The 21,806-nt window shown below is 40.3% G+C and overlaps 1 protein-coding gene across 4 annotated transcripts in view; it reads left to right on the top strand.

Moving 5' to 3' along the window:
* Positions 1–21,806, top strand: part of PRKG1 (protein kinase, cGMP-dependent, type I) — a 1,377,467-nt gene that overhangs the window by 853,761 nt on the left and 501,900 nt on the right. For all 4 annotated transcript variants that reach the window (XM_018041139.1, XM_018041140.1, XM_018041138.1 and 1 more), the window contains exon 4: positions 12,798–12,903. In XM_018041139.1, coding sequence (XP_017896628.1) covers positions 12,798–12,903 — 106 coding nt within the window. The remainder of the gene's footprint in view (positions 1–12,797; positions 12,904–21,806) is intronic.

Raw genomic sequence — 21,806 nt, forward strand, 5'->3', positions numbered from 1 at the left:
TTCATTCAAGTTTTTTCAAGCTTTTTGACCAACCCAGGGGCTTCCCTGGTGGCTCAGAGGTTAAAGCGTCTGCTTCCATTGTGGGAGACCCGGGTTCAATCCCTGGGTTGGGAATATCCCCTGAAGAAGGAAATGGCAATCCATTCCAGTATTCTTTCCTGGAGAATCCCATGGATGGAGAAGCCTAGTAGGTTACAGTCCACGGGGTCGCAAAGAGTCGGACACGACTGAGCGACTTCACCTTACCTTACCAGTAGTTCTGACTCTACTCTCTGCATTGATCTGTTATCTACTATAAAATCTTGCAGTTCAATTACTCCTTTGAGGTGATCCAGTTCAGTTTCCCACCTGATACAGAATTCTTTCTCCTCTATTTTATCAGGTGGTCTACTGGAGCATTTCCTGTGATGAGAAATATCTTAGGACAAGTTAGCCATTGCTGTGTTCTCTTTGTCTTTACATTGAGTCTGATCATCAGCCCCGCCAGTTCTAATTACTGGCTTAGTTCTATTCTTGACAAGTCAAAAGGAACTGCCTCTTAATTCACCAGAAGCATTATGGAGTAGATTGATTCAAATTTTGCTTGAGATAGAATAATTAAGGCTATTATTACAAGATGGGATAATAAACAAGTGAATGTATGAACAAAGAGGAAACTAAAGAAAGTTAACTTTGGGCAGCAAGAAGGTTCTTGAGAACAAGGTCTGTATCTGTATCTTTGTATCACCAGTGCCCAGTACAGTTCTTGGCAAGTAGTAAGGTCTCAGTCAATGTCTGAAGGATGTTTGTTATAAGTATCTCCCAACTTTTGGTTTCTGGCTGGCTCTTAAGGCCACTATAAACAGCTTTATTGAATATAAACAGCTTTATTGAATTCACTTAAAGGCTAATAAACCCATCGAATCTTTTAGGACAGTTACTGAGTTTTCCCTTTCTCTTATCCAGAGTGAGCACCCTCAGTTTCTTTATTTTTATTTGTAGATAGTTTCCCCCTGGTGATCTAGTAACGTATTTGCCCTAAAACATTCATTGAACTCTGTGAGGTGTCACACTGCTCATGGAGGACCATGTATCGTGCTGATACATCATTCAGGCCCATGAGTAACTATGATGCAAGTCGCGGTGATGAGAACCACACAGCAGACACGATCAGAAGTTTGTAGAAAAGCAGAGAAATTCTAGCTGGGGTGAACTGGAAAGTCTTCATGGAGAAAGTGGTCTTTAAACTGACTCTTGAAAGACTGCTAGAATTGTCATGATTAGAGAAAAATAATTAGAGCAAAGACTAGAAGGCAGAGAATGGAAGGGTAGATTTGGAAACTTGACAGAATTATTGGGCAGAATAAAAGGTCCGTATCAAGAATTGTGAGCAATGAAGCTTGAATGGTACTTTGTGGATAAAATGCAAAAATGAATAGGTTTTGGTTTGTTTATTGGCAGTAGGGAGCCATTGACAATGTTGTGGGCAGAAGAACAGGATTAGAATAGTATTTTATGAAGATCAGTCTTGCAAGACTGTCTTGGAGTAGCTTATTGCTTTAACAGTCCTTCTTTGTAGTAGTTCACGAAGTGATAATGTGATTTTTATTGTTCTTCATTAGACAGAACTCAGTACTTTTGTCTTCATGACTTTTGTTCTCTGGAGGTCTTTTGGCTCCTCCTTTCTCTCTTGTTCCCTCATTCGTATCTGAGTTACAGAGAAATCCTCTTATTTCCTAAAGGCTTATTCCCCCTTTCTTCCTTCTCTTTGTCTTAATATGCTTGACACTGTGCTTCATATCAAGGTTGTTTCAGATGACCTGAGGTTGATTGGTTTGCTTGTTTATTCATTTTTATACCCCTCCCTCCAGCCACCAGCCCCCACCCCAACTATAAGCTTTATACAGAGCTAAGTGTCTACAGGTTTCTAAATAATTGCACTTTGGTTTCATAGATGTTTACAACAGTACACTGGTTTTCTAAACAAGAACTTCCAGGAGAAAGACGAGGACACCTAGGGAATCACCTGCTTCCACAGCCAGGTTTTGTATCCTCAGACCCTGTTACTAATTAGCACTTAGTTTTTAGTGTTTGTGGGCTTTGGCCAACAAGAAGGGAGATGTGGTTAGAGCTCTGCATTAATTGAATTTGCTCTGGCACACTTGGCCTCACATATATTTGTCTCTGCTGCCCTTGATGGCTGCTGTCAGCTGGACTCAGGATGGTTCACACGGTTTTAATTTCAAAGATGACTTCATGACACCACTGGGACTCACTGTGCATAAACAATTGGAGCTTGTAGAGTGAAGCACAGTACTTCTTGAGCTTTTTCACAGAAGGCCACCTAAAGACAGAAGGTAGTTCTAGTAATTCTGGAGGTGAGGGAAGGGGTTGTGCTAGGCATGACATGGTGTTGAGAGCCAGCAGAAGTACAGTAGATGTCAGTCACAAGGAGCCGGACTCAGATGCAAACTACTTTTGAGGAAGGCTCCCTTATATTAAAACCTTGGGTAAAATATGCAGCCCATTTCAGTTTTAATTTCAAGAAATCTTCCCCACCTCCATTATTGAAGTCAAGTTTATGTTTCTCTTTGCTCCTATGATATTTAGTGATGAGGACTGAGCAACTCACACACACACAGGGTGATAAAGTGGGTCAGAGGAATAGGATGAGGAAAGCAGGTATTCTTAGTCCAGTTTCAGAAATATGTGATAGTGAAAAGAAAGCAGGCTTTGGAGTCAGAAGGAAACTGACTCTTATTATATGTGTGACCTGGGCGATAACTTAGCTTCTCTGAGACACAGTTTCCATAGTGATAGAAAAGGGACAAGAATACTTCGTAGGATTAATACAGGGTAGATATAAGACATGAAGTTCTTATATCATGTGATAAATGCTGAATTATGTTACCAAAATAGTGCTCCTTAATATTTTTATATTGTTCTAAAATCATCATCCATTTGGTCATTTAAGTAGCCTTAACTTTTGTGGGGTTTTTTATTTTGTTTGTTTTTTATAATTTTTTATTTTTTAGCCTTAACATTTGAAAGTGAATATACTTTTTAAAATTATTACGTTAGTTAATGTTATAGTATTTTCAAAAAGTTTAGCATTTGGCCTTACCAGTTGCATTGTTCAAGGTATAGAAGAAAGTGAAAGTGAAGTTGCTCAGTTGTGTCTGACTCTGCGACCCCGTGGACTGTAGCCTACCAGGCTCCTCTTTCCATGGGATTCTCCAGGTAAGAATACTGGAGTGGGTTGCCATTTCCTTCTCCAGGGGATCTTCCTGACCCAGGGATCAAACCCAGGTCTCCTGCACTGCAGGCGGATGCTTTAACCTCTGAGCCACCAGGGAAGGAATGTTGAGCAGAATTTAGAGGGGAAAAAAGAAACAAATCTATTTCATTTCTTTTGCTTTCATTAAAGGACAGCTCACTGTACCACATCCTTTCAAATATATCAAAATCATGACAACACTGATATGTGATTTTTCTATTATTAAGTTTATAGTAATGATTATCCTTATCTCCAATGTCCAATTTTATAATCCACCATCTTTATAGAATATGTATCATTAAAGAGATAACTTTTCAAGGCAAGAATGTTTAGAATATAACTCCCATACTAACAATGAGGCAGTCTGCACAGTGGAGGTATCAGCACTTTCCAGATGCATTGTAAACAGCAAATGGCCTGTTCTGATTATGAAGCATTTGTCTTAGAACATTCCGGCAGTTGGAATTGGCTTTAGGCAAACATATGCCTTAATAATGTTGGGAAACAGCTGTGGGCTTCATGGACCCCCTCACGGTCTCTTCTAAGCTGATTCTGTAGCACTAAGTATCTGAGTGATTCAAGCTTCAAGAAAATGGGAGTAGGGTAGGGTGTAAAAATAAAGTTTCTGGGATTTCTGGAGCATACAGTAAAGTACCTTATGGTATGAGCTGGTGCTCTTTTAATGTTGAAGGTGAAATAGAACTCCGGGAGTTGGTGATGGACAGGGAGGCCTGGCGTGCTGTGATTCATGGGGTCACAAAGAGTCGGACACGACTGAGTGACTGAACTGAACTGAGCTGAAGGACATCTTTCTTGTTCTTCCAACCACATTAAACCCTCCAAAGATTCTAGCTCATTCAAAGTTTAGATCAGCAGAAACATAGATGAGATCCACCTATTATCTGAGAATGTTCTCTGGAGAACAGTAAGACTTGGGGAAGAACAGATTACTCTGAAACCCTTGTCAGAAAACTCAACTTGTGTTTTGTTGCCAAGAAATGTCACTTTGAAAAGCTCAAGTTGAAAAACCGGTTCTTTTCTGCTGGAGATTATCACGGTCTACAATAATTTTTCCAGTGAAGTACAGAAATAGATTTTATTTGGACAAAATGTTTAACATACACACAATTCAATTTAGAAATACTTGATGAGCACTACTTTGTGCTACTTCTTCAGCGATCAATGCAGAGCAATAGAGGAAAACATCAGAATGGGAAAGACTAGAGATCTCTTCAAGAAAAATAGAGATACCAAGGGAACATTTCATGCAAAGATGGGCTCGATAAAGGACAGAAATGGTATGGACCTAACAGAAGCAGAAGATATTAAGAAGAGGTGACAAGAATACACAGAAGAACTGTACAAAAAAAGATATTCACGACCCAGATGATCATGATGATGTGATCACTCACCTCAAGCCAGACATCCTGGAATGTGAAGTCAAGTGGGCCTTAGAAAGCATCACTACGAACAAAGCTAGTGGAGGTGATGGAATTCCAGTGGAGCTGTTTCAAATCCTGAAAGATGATGCTGTGAAAGTGCTACACTCAATATGCCAGCAAATTTGGAAAACTCAGCAGTGGCCGCAGGACTGGAAAAGGTCAGTTTTCATTCCAATCCCAAAGAAAGGCAGTGCCAAAGAATGCTCAAACTACCGCACAATTGCACTCATCTCACATGCTAGTAAAGTAATGCTCAAAATTCTCCAAGCCAGGCTTCAGCAATACGTGAACCGTGAACTTCCTCATGTTCAAGTTGGTTTTAGAAAAGGCAGAGGAACCAGGGATCAAATTGCCAACATCCGCTGGATCATGGAAAAAGCAAGAGAGTTCCAGAAAAACATCTATTTCTGCTTTATTGACTATGCCAAAGCCTTTGACTGTGTGGATCACAATAAACTGTGGAAAATTCTGAAAGAGATGGGAATACCAGACCACCTGACCTGCCTCTTAAGAAATCTGTATGCAGGTCAGGAAGCAACAGTTAGAACTGGACATGGAACGACAGACTGGTTTCAAATAGGAAAAGGAGTACGTCAAGGCTGTATATTGTCACCCTGCTTATTTAACTTCTATGCAGAGTACATCATGAGAAACGCGGGGCTGGAAGAAACACAAGCTGGAATCAAGATTGCCAGAAGAAATATCAATAACCTCAGATATGCAGATGACACCACCCTTATGGCAGAAAGTGAAGAGGAACTGTAAAGCCTGTTGATGAAAGTGAAAGTCGAGAGTGAAAAAGTTGACTTAAATCTCAACATTCAGAAAACCAAGATCATGGCTTCCAGTCCCATCACTTCATGGGAAATAGGGAAACAGTGGAAACAGTGTCAGACTTTATTTTGGGGGACTCCCAAATCACTGCAGATGGTGATTGCAGCCATGAAATTAAAAGACGCTTACTCCTTGGAAGAAAAGTTATGACCAACCTAGATAGTATATTCAAAAGCAGAGACATTACTTTGCCGACTAAGGTCCGTCTAGTCAAGGCTATGGTTTTTCCAGTAGTCATGTATGGATGTGAGAGTTGGACTGTGAAGAAGGCTGAGCGCCGAAGAATTGATGCTTTTGAACTGTGGTGTTGGAGTAGACTCTTGAGAGTCCCTTGGACTGCAAGGAGATCCAACCAGTCCATTCTGAAGGAGATCAGCCCTGGGATTTCTTTGGAAGGAATGATGCTAAAGCTGAAACTCCAGTACTTTGGCCACCTCATGTGAAGAGTTGACTCATTGGAAAAGACTCTGATGCTGGGAGGGATTGGGGGCAGGAGGAGAAGGGGACAACAGATGATGAGATGGCTGGATGGCGTTACTGATTCGATGGACGTGAGTCTGAGTGAACTCTGGGAGTTGGTGATGGACAGGGAGGCCTGGCGTGCTGCGATTCATGGGGTTGCAAAGAGTCGGACACGACTGAGCAACTGAACTGAACTTTGTGTTATCCTAGGCACAGAAGAAGCATATAAAGAGAATACGAATATTGATATGCTGGGCTCAGTGTTCACCCCTTTATTGGCTGAGCTGAGGGAGCTCTCTGGAGTCCTGTGGGGAGGACTGAAATAGTCTGGGAACTTAGGGAATTGGCTGTTTACTAAATAAGTCTCGTTTGAGAAAGTGAAAGTGTTAGTCTCTTAGTCCTGTCTGACTCTTTGTGACTCCATTGGCTGCAGCCTACCAGGTTCCTCTCTTCATGGAATTCTCCAGACCAGAATACTGGAGCTGTTAGCCATTCCCTTCTGTAGGGTGTCTTTCCAACCCAGGGATCAAACTTGGGTCTCCAGTATTACAGGCAGATTCTTCACCATCTGTAACAATTTGTATGTCCCTGTGGATGTAGACCTGGGTTTCCCAGGTGGTACTAGTGGTAAAAAACCTGTCTGCCAATGCAGGAGATGTAAGAGACAGGGGTTCAATCCTTGGGTCAGGAAGGTTCCTCTAGAGGAGGGCATAGCAATGTGCTCCAGAATTCTTGCCTGGAAAATCAGAGGAGCCTATAGAGTCGTACAGAATTGGACACAACTGAAGTGACTTACCACGCATGGATGCAGACCAGCTAAGTATTACCTCTTCCCTCGCCATGCTTCCTGTCTGCTTTTCTGAGATAATCCTTTGTCTAGGATACTTAGGTCAGGGAGTCTTAATCTTAAGGATGCCATGGACTATTTGTCACTGATGAAGCATATGGACTCGTCTAAAAGTGATTATTAAAGCATAAAACACACAGGATTGCATAGAACCATTCACATTGAAATAGAGTGATAAAACATTTAATAATTAATTGTGGTAAAATAACATAAGATCTAGAGGTCTAGTTTGGTGAAGGCAATGGCACCCCACTCCAGTACTCTTGCCTGGAAAATCCCATGGACAGAGGAGCCTGGTGGGCTGCATGGGGTCGCTAAGAGCTGGACGCGACTGAGCGACTTCACTTTCACTTTTCACTTTCATGCATTGGAGAAGGAAATGGCAACCCACTCCAGTGTTCTTGCCTGGAGAATCCCAGGGACGGGGGAGCCTCGTGGGCTGCCGTCTCTGGGGTCGCACAGAGTCAGACACGACTCAAGTGACTTAGCAGCAGAGGTCCAGTTAACTACCATAATCTCAAAATAATGATGAATGTAAATTATATTTAGGATATCCTCAACAAATGTAGGATGATATAAAAATAGCCATGTTTTCTACAGTAAAGTGATTTGTTGCCTCTATTTTTTTAAGATTATTTATTTCATTTTTAGTTATGCCGGGTCTTCCTTGCTGCACATAGGCTTTCTCTAGTTGCAGTGAGCAGGGCTTCATCTTTGTTGAGTGCAGAGGCTTCTCATTTTGGTGGCTTGTATTGTTGGAGAGCACAGGCTCTAGGCACCTGGGCTTCAGTAATTGCAGTGGGCGGGCTCAATAGTTGCAGTGTGTGAGCTTAGTTGCCCATTGCGCATGGCATCTTTTCAGATCAGGGATCAAACCCATGTTTCTTGCATTGGCAGGTGGATTCCTATCCGCTGTACCACTAGGGAAGTCATGTCACCTACACTTAGGAAAGATATGCTGAATTTCAGTAACAGAGTAATAAAAATAAAGATGTTGTTTTCTCACTTCACATTCTCGAATCCCTTGCATTCCTTCCACAAACTCCTTCAGGCTCCATGGACCCCAGGTGTCTCCATTCAAACTTCTGTAACAATCACCTCAGACTGGTTGCCTTAAACAACAATGAATTTGCTCACAGTTTATGTCACAGAACTCACAGGAGGTGTGGAGTTCAAGATCAGGGAGCTAATACAGTGGGGTTCTTGGTGTGAGATCTCTTCCCAGTTATATCCTCAAGTGGCGTTATCCTGACATGTGCATTGGGGGAGGGAGACTCTTTCTATAAGGGCACTAAACACATCATGAGGACCTCATCCTCAGTGCCTCGTCTAGACCTGATAACTTCCTGTACTACTGTGATTTGTAATAAAAATATATATATTTGGTCTTCATCTCTTTTCTGGCATTGAGCTCCTAAAATCCTTGGAAATTCATTCTTGGAATTTCCTAAGCGAGGAAAGCAACTAATCATCGACCAGATTTGGCAGGAATAACAGTTTGTTGGCCTCTGCACTAGACCACGAGTTTCTTGAGGGCAGGAATTGTCAGCCTATTTTCTGTCCCTCATATACAGCAATAGTTTCAACTAAATTGGTGTGAAATAAATATGGGCAGAATAAACCTTTGAGTCATGTGTTCTGTACCCACACATGCTTTCTGAGAATTCTTCCAAAATTTGAATTTGGCATCAGATACATTCCTTGATAGGAGAATTTCAGCCAAACCAGATTTGTGGTTTCATAGTCCAGCACAGTTTTATGTCTCATTCTTCTATAATTTTGGTGCCTCCTAAACAAAGGCTAATTTTACCTCTGTTGAAGGTATTCTTGGTATACTTATGCACTTAAGAGATCAGGGTAAAGGTAACTTGTATCTTTTCCATATAGTTCAATCTGGCCTCAACCTGAAGAAAAAATGGCTAATGTTTCAGTAGAGCATTCTAGATACATAACTGAATGAAAAGGGAAATGCCTTCAGCCAGAACTTTTTTCTGCTTTATGCTCCTCTGACTTCTTTGTTCACCAACAGCAGTCGTTGTGAAAATCGCAGGAATTTTGTTTCTGAAGTGCATATACCCTACAGAGATTAATACACCACTTAAGATCAAAGGTAAATGGGTTTTTAAAAAAGCGTTCTCTTCAAGTTATGGAAGCAACAGACTTATACTCCAACACGCTGTTTAAGAAGCAAGATACTAATCACAGCTCCAGGATAACCATGCTTCTGACAACACAGCAAGGTGATTGTTGACCATGCTTGCCCACCTGTATAAAATGCTGACCTCACTAATGTGTATATTGGCTACATATAAAAAAGATGTTGGCATCTTGCCCAAGGTTGTGGGAAAACTTGCAATTTCCTCAAGCCATATTCATTATCATACAAAATATCTGAAACATGGTTTTAGACAGTTCAACAGCCCATGGAAATGGAAGTAGAAGATAAAAATACTGAATTCTGTGAACTTATTTTTAGAGATCATTTTTCAACACATGAATCATGATATCTAATAAATTCAGTTTAGACATTTAAATGTAATCTTAGAGTCTGACTAGACATATATGTATATATATATATTGCAGGTGAATTTCATGTAAGTATATTTATTAACAATTATACCCAGGGTTATCAAATAAAAAGCAAGTTTCTTGAGTTGGGGGAGGTTATAAGAAACGAGACAGGGACTTTTCTATGAGGGAATATGGTACATTCTTATTTGAGGTAACATAATATAGTCATAGAGATAATTGATAATATTAGCAACACGTGTAAAGTGCCGATGAGTGACACAGATAGATAGAGCTATAGCACTTCATAGGACTAAAGGTTGCTGATCAGGAGAGACCACAGATGGAAAACGGACTTGGAAGTGTGAACTAACACTAATAATGCTGCAGGTAACTCAGTACACACACACCCCTCTACTTCCCTCCCACCCCCACATCCACCCAAGCTTCTGCTGTTAGTCCCATTGCTGTCTGATTCACTTAGACCCTCCTCACTTCATTCCTGCGTTACTGTGGCCTCTGTCTCACGCTCATTACTCCTGGTCTGAATCTGGGCACGCAATGTATGATCAGAACAATTTTCCTCACGCTGCGCTTTCATCATATTACCGCTCTGTCCCACGGTTTGTACATAAAGTCCATATTTGATGACACTAGTGATGGTCTGTATTCTGCTTGACTAAGGTGTTTCTGAATCCAGTGTGTCCCTTCTAGAGTAGTCTTTCTCAGCTATCACCATGATCTTATCTTTGGGTTTCAGAGATTATAATAGAAGCCTTCATATACTGTTACCAGGGGTGTGCATTATGAAATCTTTCTGTAGGGCAAAGCCTTAAGATGCATCTATGCTGTATTTCATTCTAACATTATGCTTCCGATCATGCCTTTGAGATGTGTTTAAAAAACCCGTATCATAGTAAAGCTATTTTTATTGCTGCTGTTTTTTAAAATAACACAATTTGTTGGTTATCCTAATTGATCCTTTGGAGGGAAGAGTATTTATACTCAAAATACATGGGAAACATTAAAAATGATGGTGAATATAGAAAATACTATTTTTTTTCTAGTAAGCATTTTACTTTTTTAAATTTCCCCATGGTGTGTCCTTTAAAATTGTGGTTCTTTTGTTCTGTCTTTTTAAGATCTCTGCTAGCTTCCTGTTGTTCATCAAATTAATCCTTGCTTCTTCTGCCTGGCTTCAAGGACCCTGCATCAGCCTGCTCTCAAAACTGTGTAGCAGCCCTGTTGAAATCTGAGCCATTTCAGTCTGTTTTTTCTCTGACTGGACTCCCAGAGCCCAGACTCATTCCTAATGGTGTTCTTGTTTATGTGCTTTCCCCACTTGACTGCCCTTTGTCTATCTCTGTCCTAGTTCAACTTCTGTTGTTTTTCAAAGTTCTACTTACGAATCTTGTCAAGATTTTCTCAGTCCCTTGTGGTGGTATCATCCAGCTCTTTGGTTCATCTCAAGTAAACAGGTGTTCTGGAAAAGAGCCCGGACTCAACCGAAGGAACTAGAATGTAACTGGAGAATATCTGTGAGATGAGCTTTGTTTTCTGATGAAGGTTCGTTTTTGAAGGCTATTTGGAATGGAGCCATGTACACACCAGTCCGTGCTCCCTTGTTCTTTTCCTACTTAATTGAACATCTGTTTTCTTCAATAAAGAACTGGCTAAGGAAGAAGTCATGTTTTCTTTCTGAGCTTCAAATAATTGTTCAAGGAAAAATTAGGTAAAATTCAAAAAAATAAAGTTTTATTCTATTTAGTCAATAATCCTTTTATCATCTTTTCCCTCTGTGTGTTACTTCTAGCATCTTCCCTCAGGGTACATACATGGCCTACTTATTCCAACATTTTCTCCACTTCCTTACCCCAAACCTTGATCTATTGCATTCACTGGGCTTGGTCTGAGAACTGTGAAGAAAAGAGAACTGCATTCATCCATATTTCTCTGTTTGATTCATTAAATTATGAGTGCTCAGTTGCTCAGTTATGTTTGACTCTTTGTGACCCCATGGATTGTAGTCTGCCAGACTCCTCTGTCCATAGCATTCTCCAGGCAAGAATACTGGAGTGGGTAGCCATTCCTTTCTCCTGGATATCTTCCTGACCCAGGCATCAAACTCAAATGTTCTGTATTGCAGGTGGATTCTTTACCACTGCACCACCTGGATTTCCCTCATTGAACTATAACCTGGCCCCATTCACTGGTCTTGCGCAAACCTGTGCACAGCCCTTCTCTACCCTATACTCTGTGGGTACGATGTATGCGTGCATGCTAAGTAGCTTGAGTGGTGTCTGACTCTCTGAGACCCTATGAACTGTAGCCCGCGGGGCTCCTCTGTCCTTGGGGTTCTCCAGGCGAGAATACTGGAGTAAGTTGACATTGGCTACTCCAGCAGGACTTCTGACCCAGGGATTGAGCCACATCTCTTGCGTCTCCTGCGCTGGCAGGCAGATTCTTTACCATTAGAGTCGGACACGACTGAGCGACTTCACTTACACTTTTCACTTTCATGCATTGGAGAAGGAAATGGCAACCCACTCCAGTGTTCTTGCCTGGAGAATCCCAGGGACAGGGGAGCCTCGTGGGCTGCCATCTTTGGGGTCGCACAGAGTTGGACACGACTGAAGTGACTTAGTAGCAGCAGCAGCAGCAGCGCTATCTGGGAAGTCCATTATGAAAATTTGCAGACATAAATAAAAATAGAGAGCATAGTAAAATATGCCTGTTAAATACTCATCACACAGATTTAATTATCAACATTTTTAGCATACTCTTCTTTTAAAAGAAAGTTTTATCTTAATATTTCTGTTTTCTTACACTGTAACATCTGTCTTTTTCTAAAACGTGTCTTTTAGTCATGTGCTTATTAGATGAAAAGGTGATCTATCCTGTGGTATTGAGTTTCTGTACTTAATCATTGTCAAAGCCAGTGGTATGGGAGAACAGAAATTAAAATTCAACAAACATATCTAATATAGTTTTTTATGGTAACTGTGGACACAGGGTACAATTTAATTGTAATTATCATTTCTATTAACTCCTAAACCTGAATTTACACCTGCAATTTTACAATTAAAACATGGTCATGTGAGTCATTAACACTATTCTGGTTAATTACCAAGTGTTACTTCTTGTGACCCTCTCTTTGCATGGTTTTGTATATAACTAAATACTTCCAATGTGTACTTAGACCTTATCATCCCTTGAGAACCTGAGTGACAGGAACCTTCCTTACAGATAGTAATACTAGTGTTAAATTATGAACTACATTTTGTCTGTAAGAACTTGTCTTTTTAACTAAATAGAATAGCATTAGGATATTAGCTTTAAACGAAGGTTAATCACTTTCATTCCTCTGAATAACTCATCACTTTTGCACAGTATAGTTCACTGTTGAAGTTCTCTAATTTTTCCCTATTTGTTTTTTCTTTTCCCCCAGCTCTTGTAAATGTGAAACTCTGGGCCATTGATCGACAATGTTTTCAGACGATAATGATGAGGACAGGACTTATCAAGCATACCGAGTATATGGAATTTTTAAAAAGGTAGGAGGCTTTTCTTTTTTCCTGAGAGTGTTTTATTGTCTTTTCAACCTTTTCCTGAAATGCAGCCCAGGGAACACTTTTTGCCTTTATCTCCGTCTTATTAGCCTACTAATCTATGGAAGTACAAGATTTTAGACTGGCTTCTTTCTATTTCTGCTGCCAAATTTCATGATATGTGCTTAAGTCAGAACTTTGGAGTTTCATTCAATATTCTGTTATAGAGGAGAGAAACAAGTGAGTATCTGCATGAACAAAAAAGGATATTGAGGTCATCTCTATTTATCAGTTAATATATTGTAACTCTTCTCAAGCAACCCACAGTATAAGACTGAATCATCTTTTATATGAAGTTACATATTAAAGATCAGATGACTAAGGTGAAAAAGTTCCAAGAAGCAGCTTATTATCCTTTAATCCTGAGTTTAATTTCCAAAATTAAATTCATTTTATGTTGCAGTTTTGAAGTATCAAAGGCTTTTCTTGTCTTTATATTATATATTATCATAATAACTCAATATACCATGGGAATTAGAATGAAACACCAGTTTTCTTAGGAATATACTGGTATTCATTGAAATTAATTTGTCTCTAAGCTTATTTTAGAGAACCTATATCATTAAAAATAATATTGACAACTTTGCCTTTTTTAAGAAAGTAGTTATTTTGTACAATTTTTCTTTTGAAAATGGAATCATCTTTAAGTAGTTACATATAGAGTATGTGAGCTAAATGGGGGTGCAATACCAATTAAGATTTCATTTTCATTTTTGAGAGCTAAAATGTGAAACTGGCCTTTTCATTTTATATTTTTATTTTTGGCGAATAAATGACCTAAGTTGAACTAAAAAAATCGAATTCATACTTTGTATCTGTAATACAAAAGTTTTAATGGATATTTATTGAATTTTCTTAAATGCAATTGTATACTTGGATATTTCTTTTGGTTTGTTTCTGATTAACTGTCCATACATTTTTCATTTCCACATATTTTTCTTTATATTCTTGCTAAAATTCAAATATGTCAAGTGATAATGTGTTAAAAAAATTACTGTGTTGGTAGGGTGTCAGTTTTTTATCTCAGTGTGATTTAGTGAAACACTTAGGAAAAGTGGAAATGGGAGTTTCTCTTTAAATGTTAGTATAGTTCACAAGGAAATGATTCAAGTGCCACATGATATGGCACTTGTATTAATATGCATATAGATAAATGTTGATATGTGTATTGATATATAGATGTGTGTATGTGAATGGAGAGGGATGGAAGGAGACAGAGTGAAAATTCACTGTAAGCCTCTACCAAAGTGCAAGTTACTGATTTTCTTGTGACATAGCCCTGAAACAGAAAGATCCCAATTGGTAATCAGTGAAATGCTTGTTTGTGGGACAGAACTCACTGTTTGTCTCACATACCTAGGAGCTGGGTACTCACCACACTGACTTCAGCTTCCATAAGTTTTCATAAGGAAATGGAATGGTGGCAATGCTGTCTTGCATGACACCAACAAAAACTTTTTAGAGGCACAGTTTCAGGAAATTGGAGATCTCTCCGTGCTCCGTGTATGTGTGTGAGAGTGAGAAATTCACCCTGGATAAACTTTTATTTTTGTAATATTCTCAGAGGTATTCAAATTTGTCATCTATTTTGACAATTCAAACCTTAAGCCATAAAAGTTGGTTCTGTAGGATTTGTGAACATTCCTTGTTGGTCATCTTAGAGCAAGTGGAGTTTACCTGATTTAATATGAAAGAGCTAGGCCTGACTTTGATGTCACTTTGCATCTGGCCACTCTGTAAAACATCAAGTCCACATCATTTGCATTCATAGTACTGGGCTGGGAGTCCAGAGAGATGACACAATGACCACTGTTGCCTCGGGCTGGTTTTAATCTTCCTAAATTATGACAGTGACCAGCTGGCTCCCTCTATAATCTTTCAATGGCTGGCAGTTCCTGTTGAATTAGCTATAGCCTCATTAACTGGATTTAAGGTCCTGCCCCAGCCAGTGGCACCCTCCGTTTTCAGCCTGGTTTCTTCTTGCCCTGGGGCAAACCTAATAATTCCAGGTGCTCAAGCAGACCCTGTGCTTTTACACAGCCTCCTGCCTCTGTAGCCTTTTCCCCCACAGTCAATGTTCATGTCTCCACTGTTTATATCTTCACTAACTAGAAGCTTCCCTCTCCATAGATACTGGTGTTTCTACTGAGAAGTAACCTCCCCTTCCTCTGAAGCCTCATTTCTACTATATTATAACCTTACTACTAAACTTAACTCTACTTTTAAGCTATAAACTTTGAAGGACTAGAGCTATTTCTTAAGCATCTTGATACTCTTCTTTAGCACAAAGCTTGTACTTTTGTAGACAGGGATTTTATAGGACAGTGAGTGTGGGGCAAGTATGTAATTTGCAGGGCCCATTGGAAAATAAAATTCAAGGCTCTTTTTGCAAAAATAGGGAAACATTTCAAGTCACTGGTGGCATAGTATTAAAGCACGCTGCTGCTGCTGCTGCTGCTGCTGCTGCTAAGTCGCTTCAGTCGTGTCCGACTCTGTGCGACCCCATAGACGGCAGCCCACCAGGCTTCCCCATCCCCGGGATTCTCCAGGCAAGAACACTGGAGTGGGTTGCCATTTCCTTCTCCAATGCATGAAAGTGAAAAGTGAAAGTGAAGTCGCTCAGTCGTGTCTGACTCTGAGCGACCCCATGGACTGCAGCCTACCAGGCTCCTTCATCCATGGGATTTTCCAGGCAAGAGTGCTGGAGTGGGGTGCCATTGCCTTCTCCAAAGCATAGGGATCGTCTAATCTTGGGTCCTGCACTATTATCCTAGTGAAATTAAATGTGAATAATACTCATTCCTCCATTTTCCAAAGTTTATGTGTTCTGCCATTTATTTGGCAAAGCTGTTGAGATGCCATATATTTCCCAAGGAAATGATAGATCTTGTCAAAAACTAAGATGATCAAAATTGAACTTGTCTATCATAACTTAAGAATTATTCTTATTTCCCTGTGTATTGTAGATTTTAAAAATTTGCTTAACACTCTTTTACATTATGTAAAAGCTTTAACATTTTATATTGTTAAGTCAACCAAAATTTTTTTTCCTTTATAGTTTCATGTTTATAAAGACTTACTGTGTCATAAAAATATAGACTTAACTCCAAAATTCTCTGTAGCAGCCTGTGTGGTGTGTGTATGTGTGTGCAGGTACATGCATGTGGAGGGGTGTTTTTGTCCAGTACACTTGCTAAATATAACTTCAATCTGAATTTTTCTACTATAGACACATGCACTATTTTGTTAAGCGGTTAAAGCAATTGTGACACTATAAGGAAAAAAGAAAAACTCTGGGAAATGCTTTTAGAAATCATCAGAATTCTTTGCAGTGAGGGTCTCTGTTGTACATAGGAATGCCTTCCTAATGAAGTGATTTCAAGGGTAGAGAGAGACTCAAAGAGGAATGATTGTTTTATCACTGCTCACCTCCCTATACCGCTTTTCTTCACTTTTCTAAACAAGCAGTAAATTTGAAGGGTAGGAAAAGGGGACACATCAGGCATGGAAATGCAGAGCCAAAATGCAAGGGTTTCTTTCTTACAGTCAGCTTTTATTTTCTTTTCAGTGTTTTAACCCATTTTATAGATACTAGTCATGTGGTTTGGCCTCCTTTTTGCTATTAAATGCCACATCAAACGTGATTCTAGTTCTTTAATGCTGTTTAGTCCATTCTCTTTTGTGCTTATATTTCACATTCCCTGATGAAAACACAGATGTTCCTATGCAAGCATAGCAAAAAAAAAAAAACCCAAAAACAAACCTTTTATCCACAGAGCAGTGCTCCTAAGCAAGGCATGGTTTCTGTAGGTCTGGTAGCAGTTTTGTCTGTTGCCAACATTTTCCGTCTTTGGCTACTGAAGCATGGACTAGTTTGACAGATGGATTCTGAAAAGTGAGCCACATAACTGCCAGAGCCCACTTGTGTCGCTTTCTCCTGAGCATTCTCTCTGTGCCGCTATTGGCGACGCACCTGTACCCAGAGCAGCGCTAGAATGCAGCTGTGTGGCCAACGGGATATACTTGTAGGAACTGGGTTTTCTCTGTACCCAGAGCAGCGCTAGAATGCAGCTGTGTGGCCAACGGGATATACTTGTAGGAACTGGGTTTTCTCTGTACCCAGAGCAGCGCTAGAATGCAGCTGTGTGGCCAACGGGATATGCTTGTAGGAACTGGGTTTTCTCTGTACCCAGAACAGTGCTAGAATGCAGCTGTGTGACCAACGGGATATACTTGTAGGAACTGGGTTTTCTCTGTACCCAGAACAGTGCTAGAATGCAGCTGTGTGACCAACGGGATATACTTGTAGGAACTGGGTTTTCTCTGTACCCAGAGCAGCGCTAGAATGCAGCTGTGTGGCCAACGCGATATACTTGTAGGAACTGGGTTTTCTCTGTACCCAGAGCAGCGCTAGAATGCAGCTGTGTGGCCAACGGGATATGCTTGTAGGAACTGGGTTTTCTCTGTACCCAGAACAGTGCTAGAATGCAGCTGTGTGACCAACGGGATATACTTGTAGGAACTGGGTTTTCTCTGTACCCAGAACAGTGCTAGAATGCAGCTGTGTGACCAACGGGATATACTTGTAGGAACTGGGTTTTCTCTGTACCCAGAGCAGCGCTAGAATGCAGCTGTGTGGCCAACGCGATATACTTGTAGGAACTGGGTTTTCTGTTCATCCCAAACTAGGCTGCTGCTGCTGCTGCTGCTGCTGCACCTTATATTTATCTTATTGCCTCACTGACACATCAGAAACACAACAGGGACTCTTGTATCATCATTCTGCATAGAACCTTTCCATGACTGCTTCTCACTCTTAAGATAGAGTAGTCCTTTGGCATTGTCTCCAAAGCCCTGTCTCCTTTGGCTGCTGCTCACCTCTCCAGGCTCATCTCACTCTCCATCTTCTTCCTCGTCTTCTCATTGGCTATTTGCTCTAGTCACATTCAGTCCAGTCCAGTCGCTCAGTCGTGTCCGACTCTTTGCGACTCCAGGGACTGCAGCATGCCGGGCCTCCCTGCCCATCGCCAGCTCCCCGAGTTGGACTCATGTCCGGAAGAAGAGTGACTCCTAGTAAATCATAGAGCCACAATGCTGAATTAACCCTTTTGCCGCGGTTTCCTTGTGGGAAGCCCTGCTGCACACTTTGGTGCTGTGTACTGTCAGCCACTCAGTCAAGTCCAGCTCTTTGTGAACCCATGGACTATAGCCTGCCACACTCCTCTGCCCATGGAACTCTTCAGGCAAGAATACTGGAGTGGGTAGCCATTCTCTTCCCTGGGGGATCTTTCCAACCCAGGGATCAAACCCAGGTCTCCTGCTTTGCAGATAGATTCTTAACTGTCTGAGCCACCAGAGAAGCTCAATATAAAGGTTCCTTATTCTATATGCCCATTCCTAGGGAGTAAGGCCAAATCTGGTTTGCTATTCCACCTTATCTTCTAAAACAATAATACTTGTATAGACACCTAACATAATTAAATATGTTACTTACATATGTGTATTAGAAAAGTAAGTAATATTCCTTTTAAAAAAGCAGTATGACTTCTTCTATAAACTCCTGCTAACTTTTATATATCAGAATGTCATTCACTATGAGGATAATTTCATTTTGGTTTGACTATGACTTCAGCCTCTACCCCAGACCAAAACTTATTGAATCTTCTCTTTAATGCCTTTACATTTCTCTCACCCAGTAGTTTTTGCCACACCTACCACTAGCAGGTGCCTACATAACGATGCATCTTCATGTCTGGTCCGATACAGCAATAATGATTACATTTTAGATTTAGAAAAATTTAAGACAAGATAGTTTCATCTCTGTTGACATGTTATAGGTATAGCAGTTGACTCTTAGAGCCCAGAATAAAGTCATATTTCATTATAAAGAAAACTTGGAACCCAGGCTTATGAATTCCCCATCTGAGTATCATATACTATATGGACACAAGTTCATAGTTTATATATTATGAAGCTCTTCACTGTAGCAAGCTTAACATGAGAGTGGGTTGGTGGTATTATTTTTGCCTCTCCAAAAAGATAACTTACAAAAAGTATTAATTTGTTGTCATATAGACATTTTTCTATACTCTCTATATATGTATTTTATTTTTTGGACATGCCTCATGGCATATGAAATTAAAAGACGCTTACTCCTTGGAAGGAAAGTTATGACCAACCTAGACAGCATATTAAAAAGCAGAGACATTACTTTGTCAACAAAGGTCCATCTAGTCAAGGCCATGATTTTTCCAGTGCTCGTGTATGGATGTGAGAGTTGGACTATAAAGAAAGCTGAGCGCTGAAGAATTGATGCTTTTGAACTGTGGTATTGAGGAAGACTCTTGAGAGTCCCTTGGACTGCAAGGTGATCCAACCAGTCCATCCTAAAGGAGATCAGTCCTGAGGGTTCATTGGAAGGACTGATGTTGAAACTGAAACTCCAATACTTTGGCCACCTGATGTGAAGAGTTGACTCATTTGAAAAGACCCTGATGCTGGGGAAGATCGACTGCATAGTCTGTTCTCATCACTCACCTATGTTATGTATGTATATATGTCAATCCCAGTCTCCCATTTGTCCCACCCTCCTTCCCCCTTGCTAACCATAAATGTGTTGTCTACATATGTGACTGTTTCTGCTTTGCTTATAAGTTCATCTATACCATTTTTCTCACAGAAGGCAGTGGCAACCCACTCCAGTACTCTTGCCTGGAAAATGGAGGAGCCTAGTAAGCTGCAGTCCATGGGGTCACTAAGAGTTGGACTCAACAGAGTGACTTCACTTTCACTTTTCACTTTCATGCATTGGAGAAGGAAATGACAACCCACTCCAGTGTTCTTGCCTGGAGAATCCCAGGGATGGGGGAGACTGGTGGGCTGCCACCTATGGGGTCTCACAGAGTCGGACACGACTGAAGAGACTTAACTGCAGCAGCATACCATTTTTCTGGATACAGGCATGTTTGTTTAATCTGACTAAGTTTTTGCAATCAAATATAGGGACCCTCCCACCATGAAGGAATATAATTAGGAATAAACAAAATAGATAATATGAGCAAACAGTTACTGAGTGAGTGTATGCCAAGCAGTTTTGAAAATGCTCTAGATGTATTAACTTATTTAATCCTCAAGAAAAGTCTTTAAAGCCAGTGGTTCCAGAAATGATACTTAAATTTGCCCCATGCTGCCTCAGTAACTATTGAATCCTCAAATAGTAGTTCCCACCCATTGCTGCCCTTCTCAACAAACATAAATTTACTTTGCTTGGACATTTGGGCAGTCAGTTAACTTTATTCTTGGTTTATCTGGGTTTCCAATTTACCGCATTTTTTCTTTAATAGTCCCCTTTCCCTAAACCTCAATAATTTATTCCTTCCTCCTACCACCCTAGGATGTTGTTGTATAGTCACTAAGTTGTGTCCAACTCTTTGTGACCCCATGAATTGGAGCATGCCAGGCTTCCCCATCCTTCACTATCTCGTGGAGTTTGCTCAAACTCATGTCCATTGAATCAGTGATGCCATCCAACCATCTCATCCTCTGTTGTCCCCTTCTCCTCCTGCCTTCAATCCTTCCCAGCATCGAGGTCTTTTCTGATGAGTCAGCTCTTCACATCAGGTGGGCAAAGTATTGGAGCTTCAGCCTCAGTCCTTCCAAGGAACTTTCAGGGTTGATTTCCTTTTAGATGGATTGGTTTGATTCTTTCTTGTCCAAAGGACTCTCAGGATCTTCTCCAGCACCACAATTTGAAAGCATCATACCCTGCTAGGATATGTTCTCAGAAATAAAGCTCCATATTAGCATAAGAGCTGTCACTTTAAGTGGTGATGAATACAATGGTGATGATGTGTTAGAACTGCATGGGCTCAGTGATGGAGCCTTCAGCTGTTTAGAAATCTACCATCTGTACGTAAGGAGGCACCATTGTTACTAAAATGGATATTAAATAACCAAGAGCTCAGGATTCAGTGTCTTCTGGCTTCAGAGGAAAGTGTTTATGGCTGGAAGCTCCTTTATACCCTCCTGCATAGAGGCTTTGAAGCACAGATGGTAGTCTTTAGGCAGGACCTGTCCTTGCTTAGTTAGGCTGAGTTCTGTGAAATTCCTTTCAGGAACTGCACTATTTGAACATTTATTGATGGAGTATTGTTGGTATACTTTAGCTGGAAGAAACTATGATGCTACTTTTTTAGGCATAAATTATGTAAGTGACAGTAACATAGTCTGACTGACTTGTGTTGAGTTCACATTTGTGTAAGATGAAAATCACGAAGCCACTTTTCCTAGCTTTTACAGGGAGAGATGGCAAAAGAAGATGCATATGAAAATAATGTTAGGGATTTTAGATCATTTTTTTTAATACTCAAAAAATAAGTGACAGACCTTTTTAAGCTCTTAAGCTTTGAGCTTTAATAAAGCTTTTCTAGATGACTGTGAAACCTGCATTAGAATTGAGCTTGGCAAAGCTGGCATAGTTTTAAGGGAAATAATGTGATGAATAAATGAAGAGACACTTTCTCACCCCATTTTCAAGTTGGCCTGCTCACAGCCCATTTCATGGTAGCAGATCCATTCTCATTAAAGATGACGCAGGAGCAGATATATGTAAAAGTGACCATTAATTTCATGTTGTCATTTAGCATTTGCACAAATGTCTCCATATTGATCCTTTTTTTAAAAAAGAAAAACAATGTAATCTGTTATTTGCATAATGACATGGTGATGAAAATTATTCATCTACAACATCCCCATATAGGTACACTCAGTTCCACATGTGTGAACTCCTTCTAATCCTTACAAAAGATAAGATATCTGATTTATGGTGTTTGTGGCTAAAATTTCCCGTT

This window comes from Capra hircus, chromosome 26, assembly GCF_001704415.2.
Source record: "Capra hircus breed San Clemente chromosome 26, ASM170441v1, whole genome shotgun sequence".
Classification (NCBI taxonomy): Eukaryota; Metazoa; Chordata; class Mammalia; order Artiodactyla; family Bovidae; genus Capra; species Capra hircus.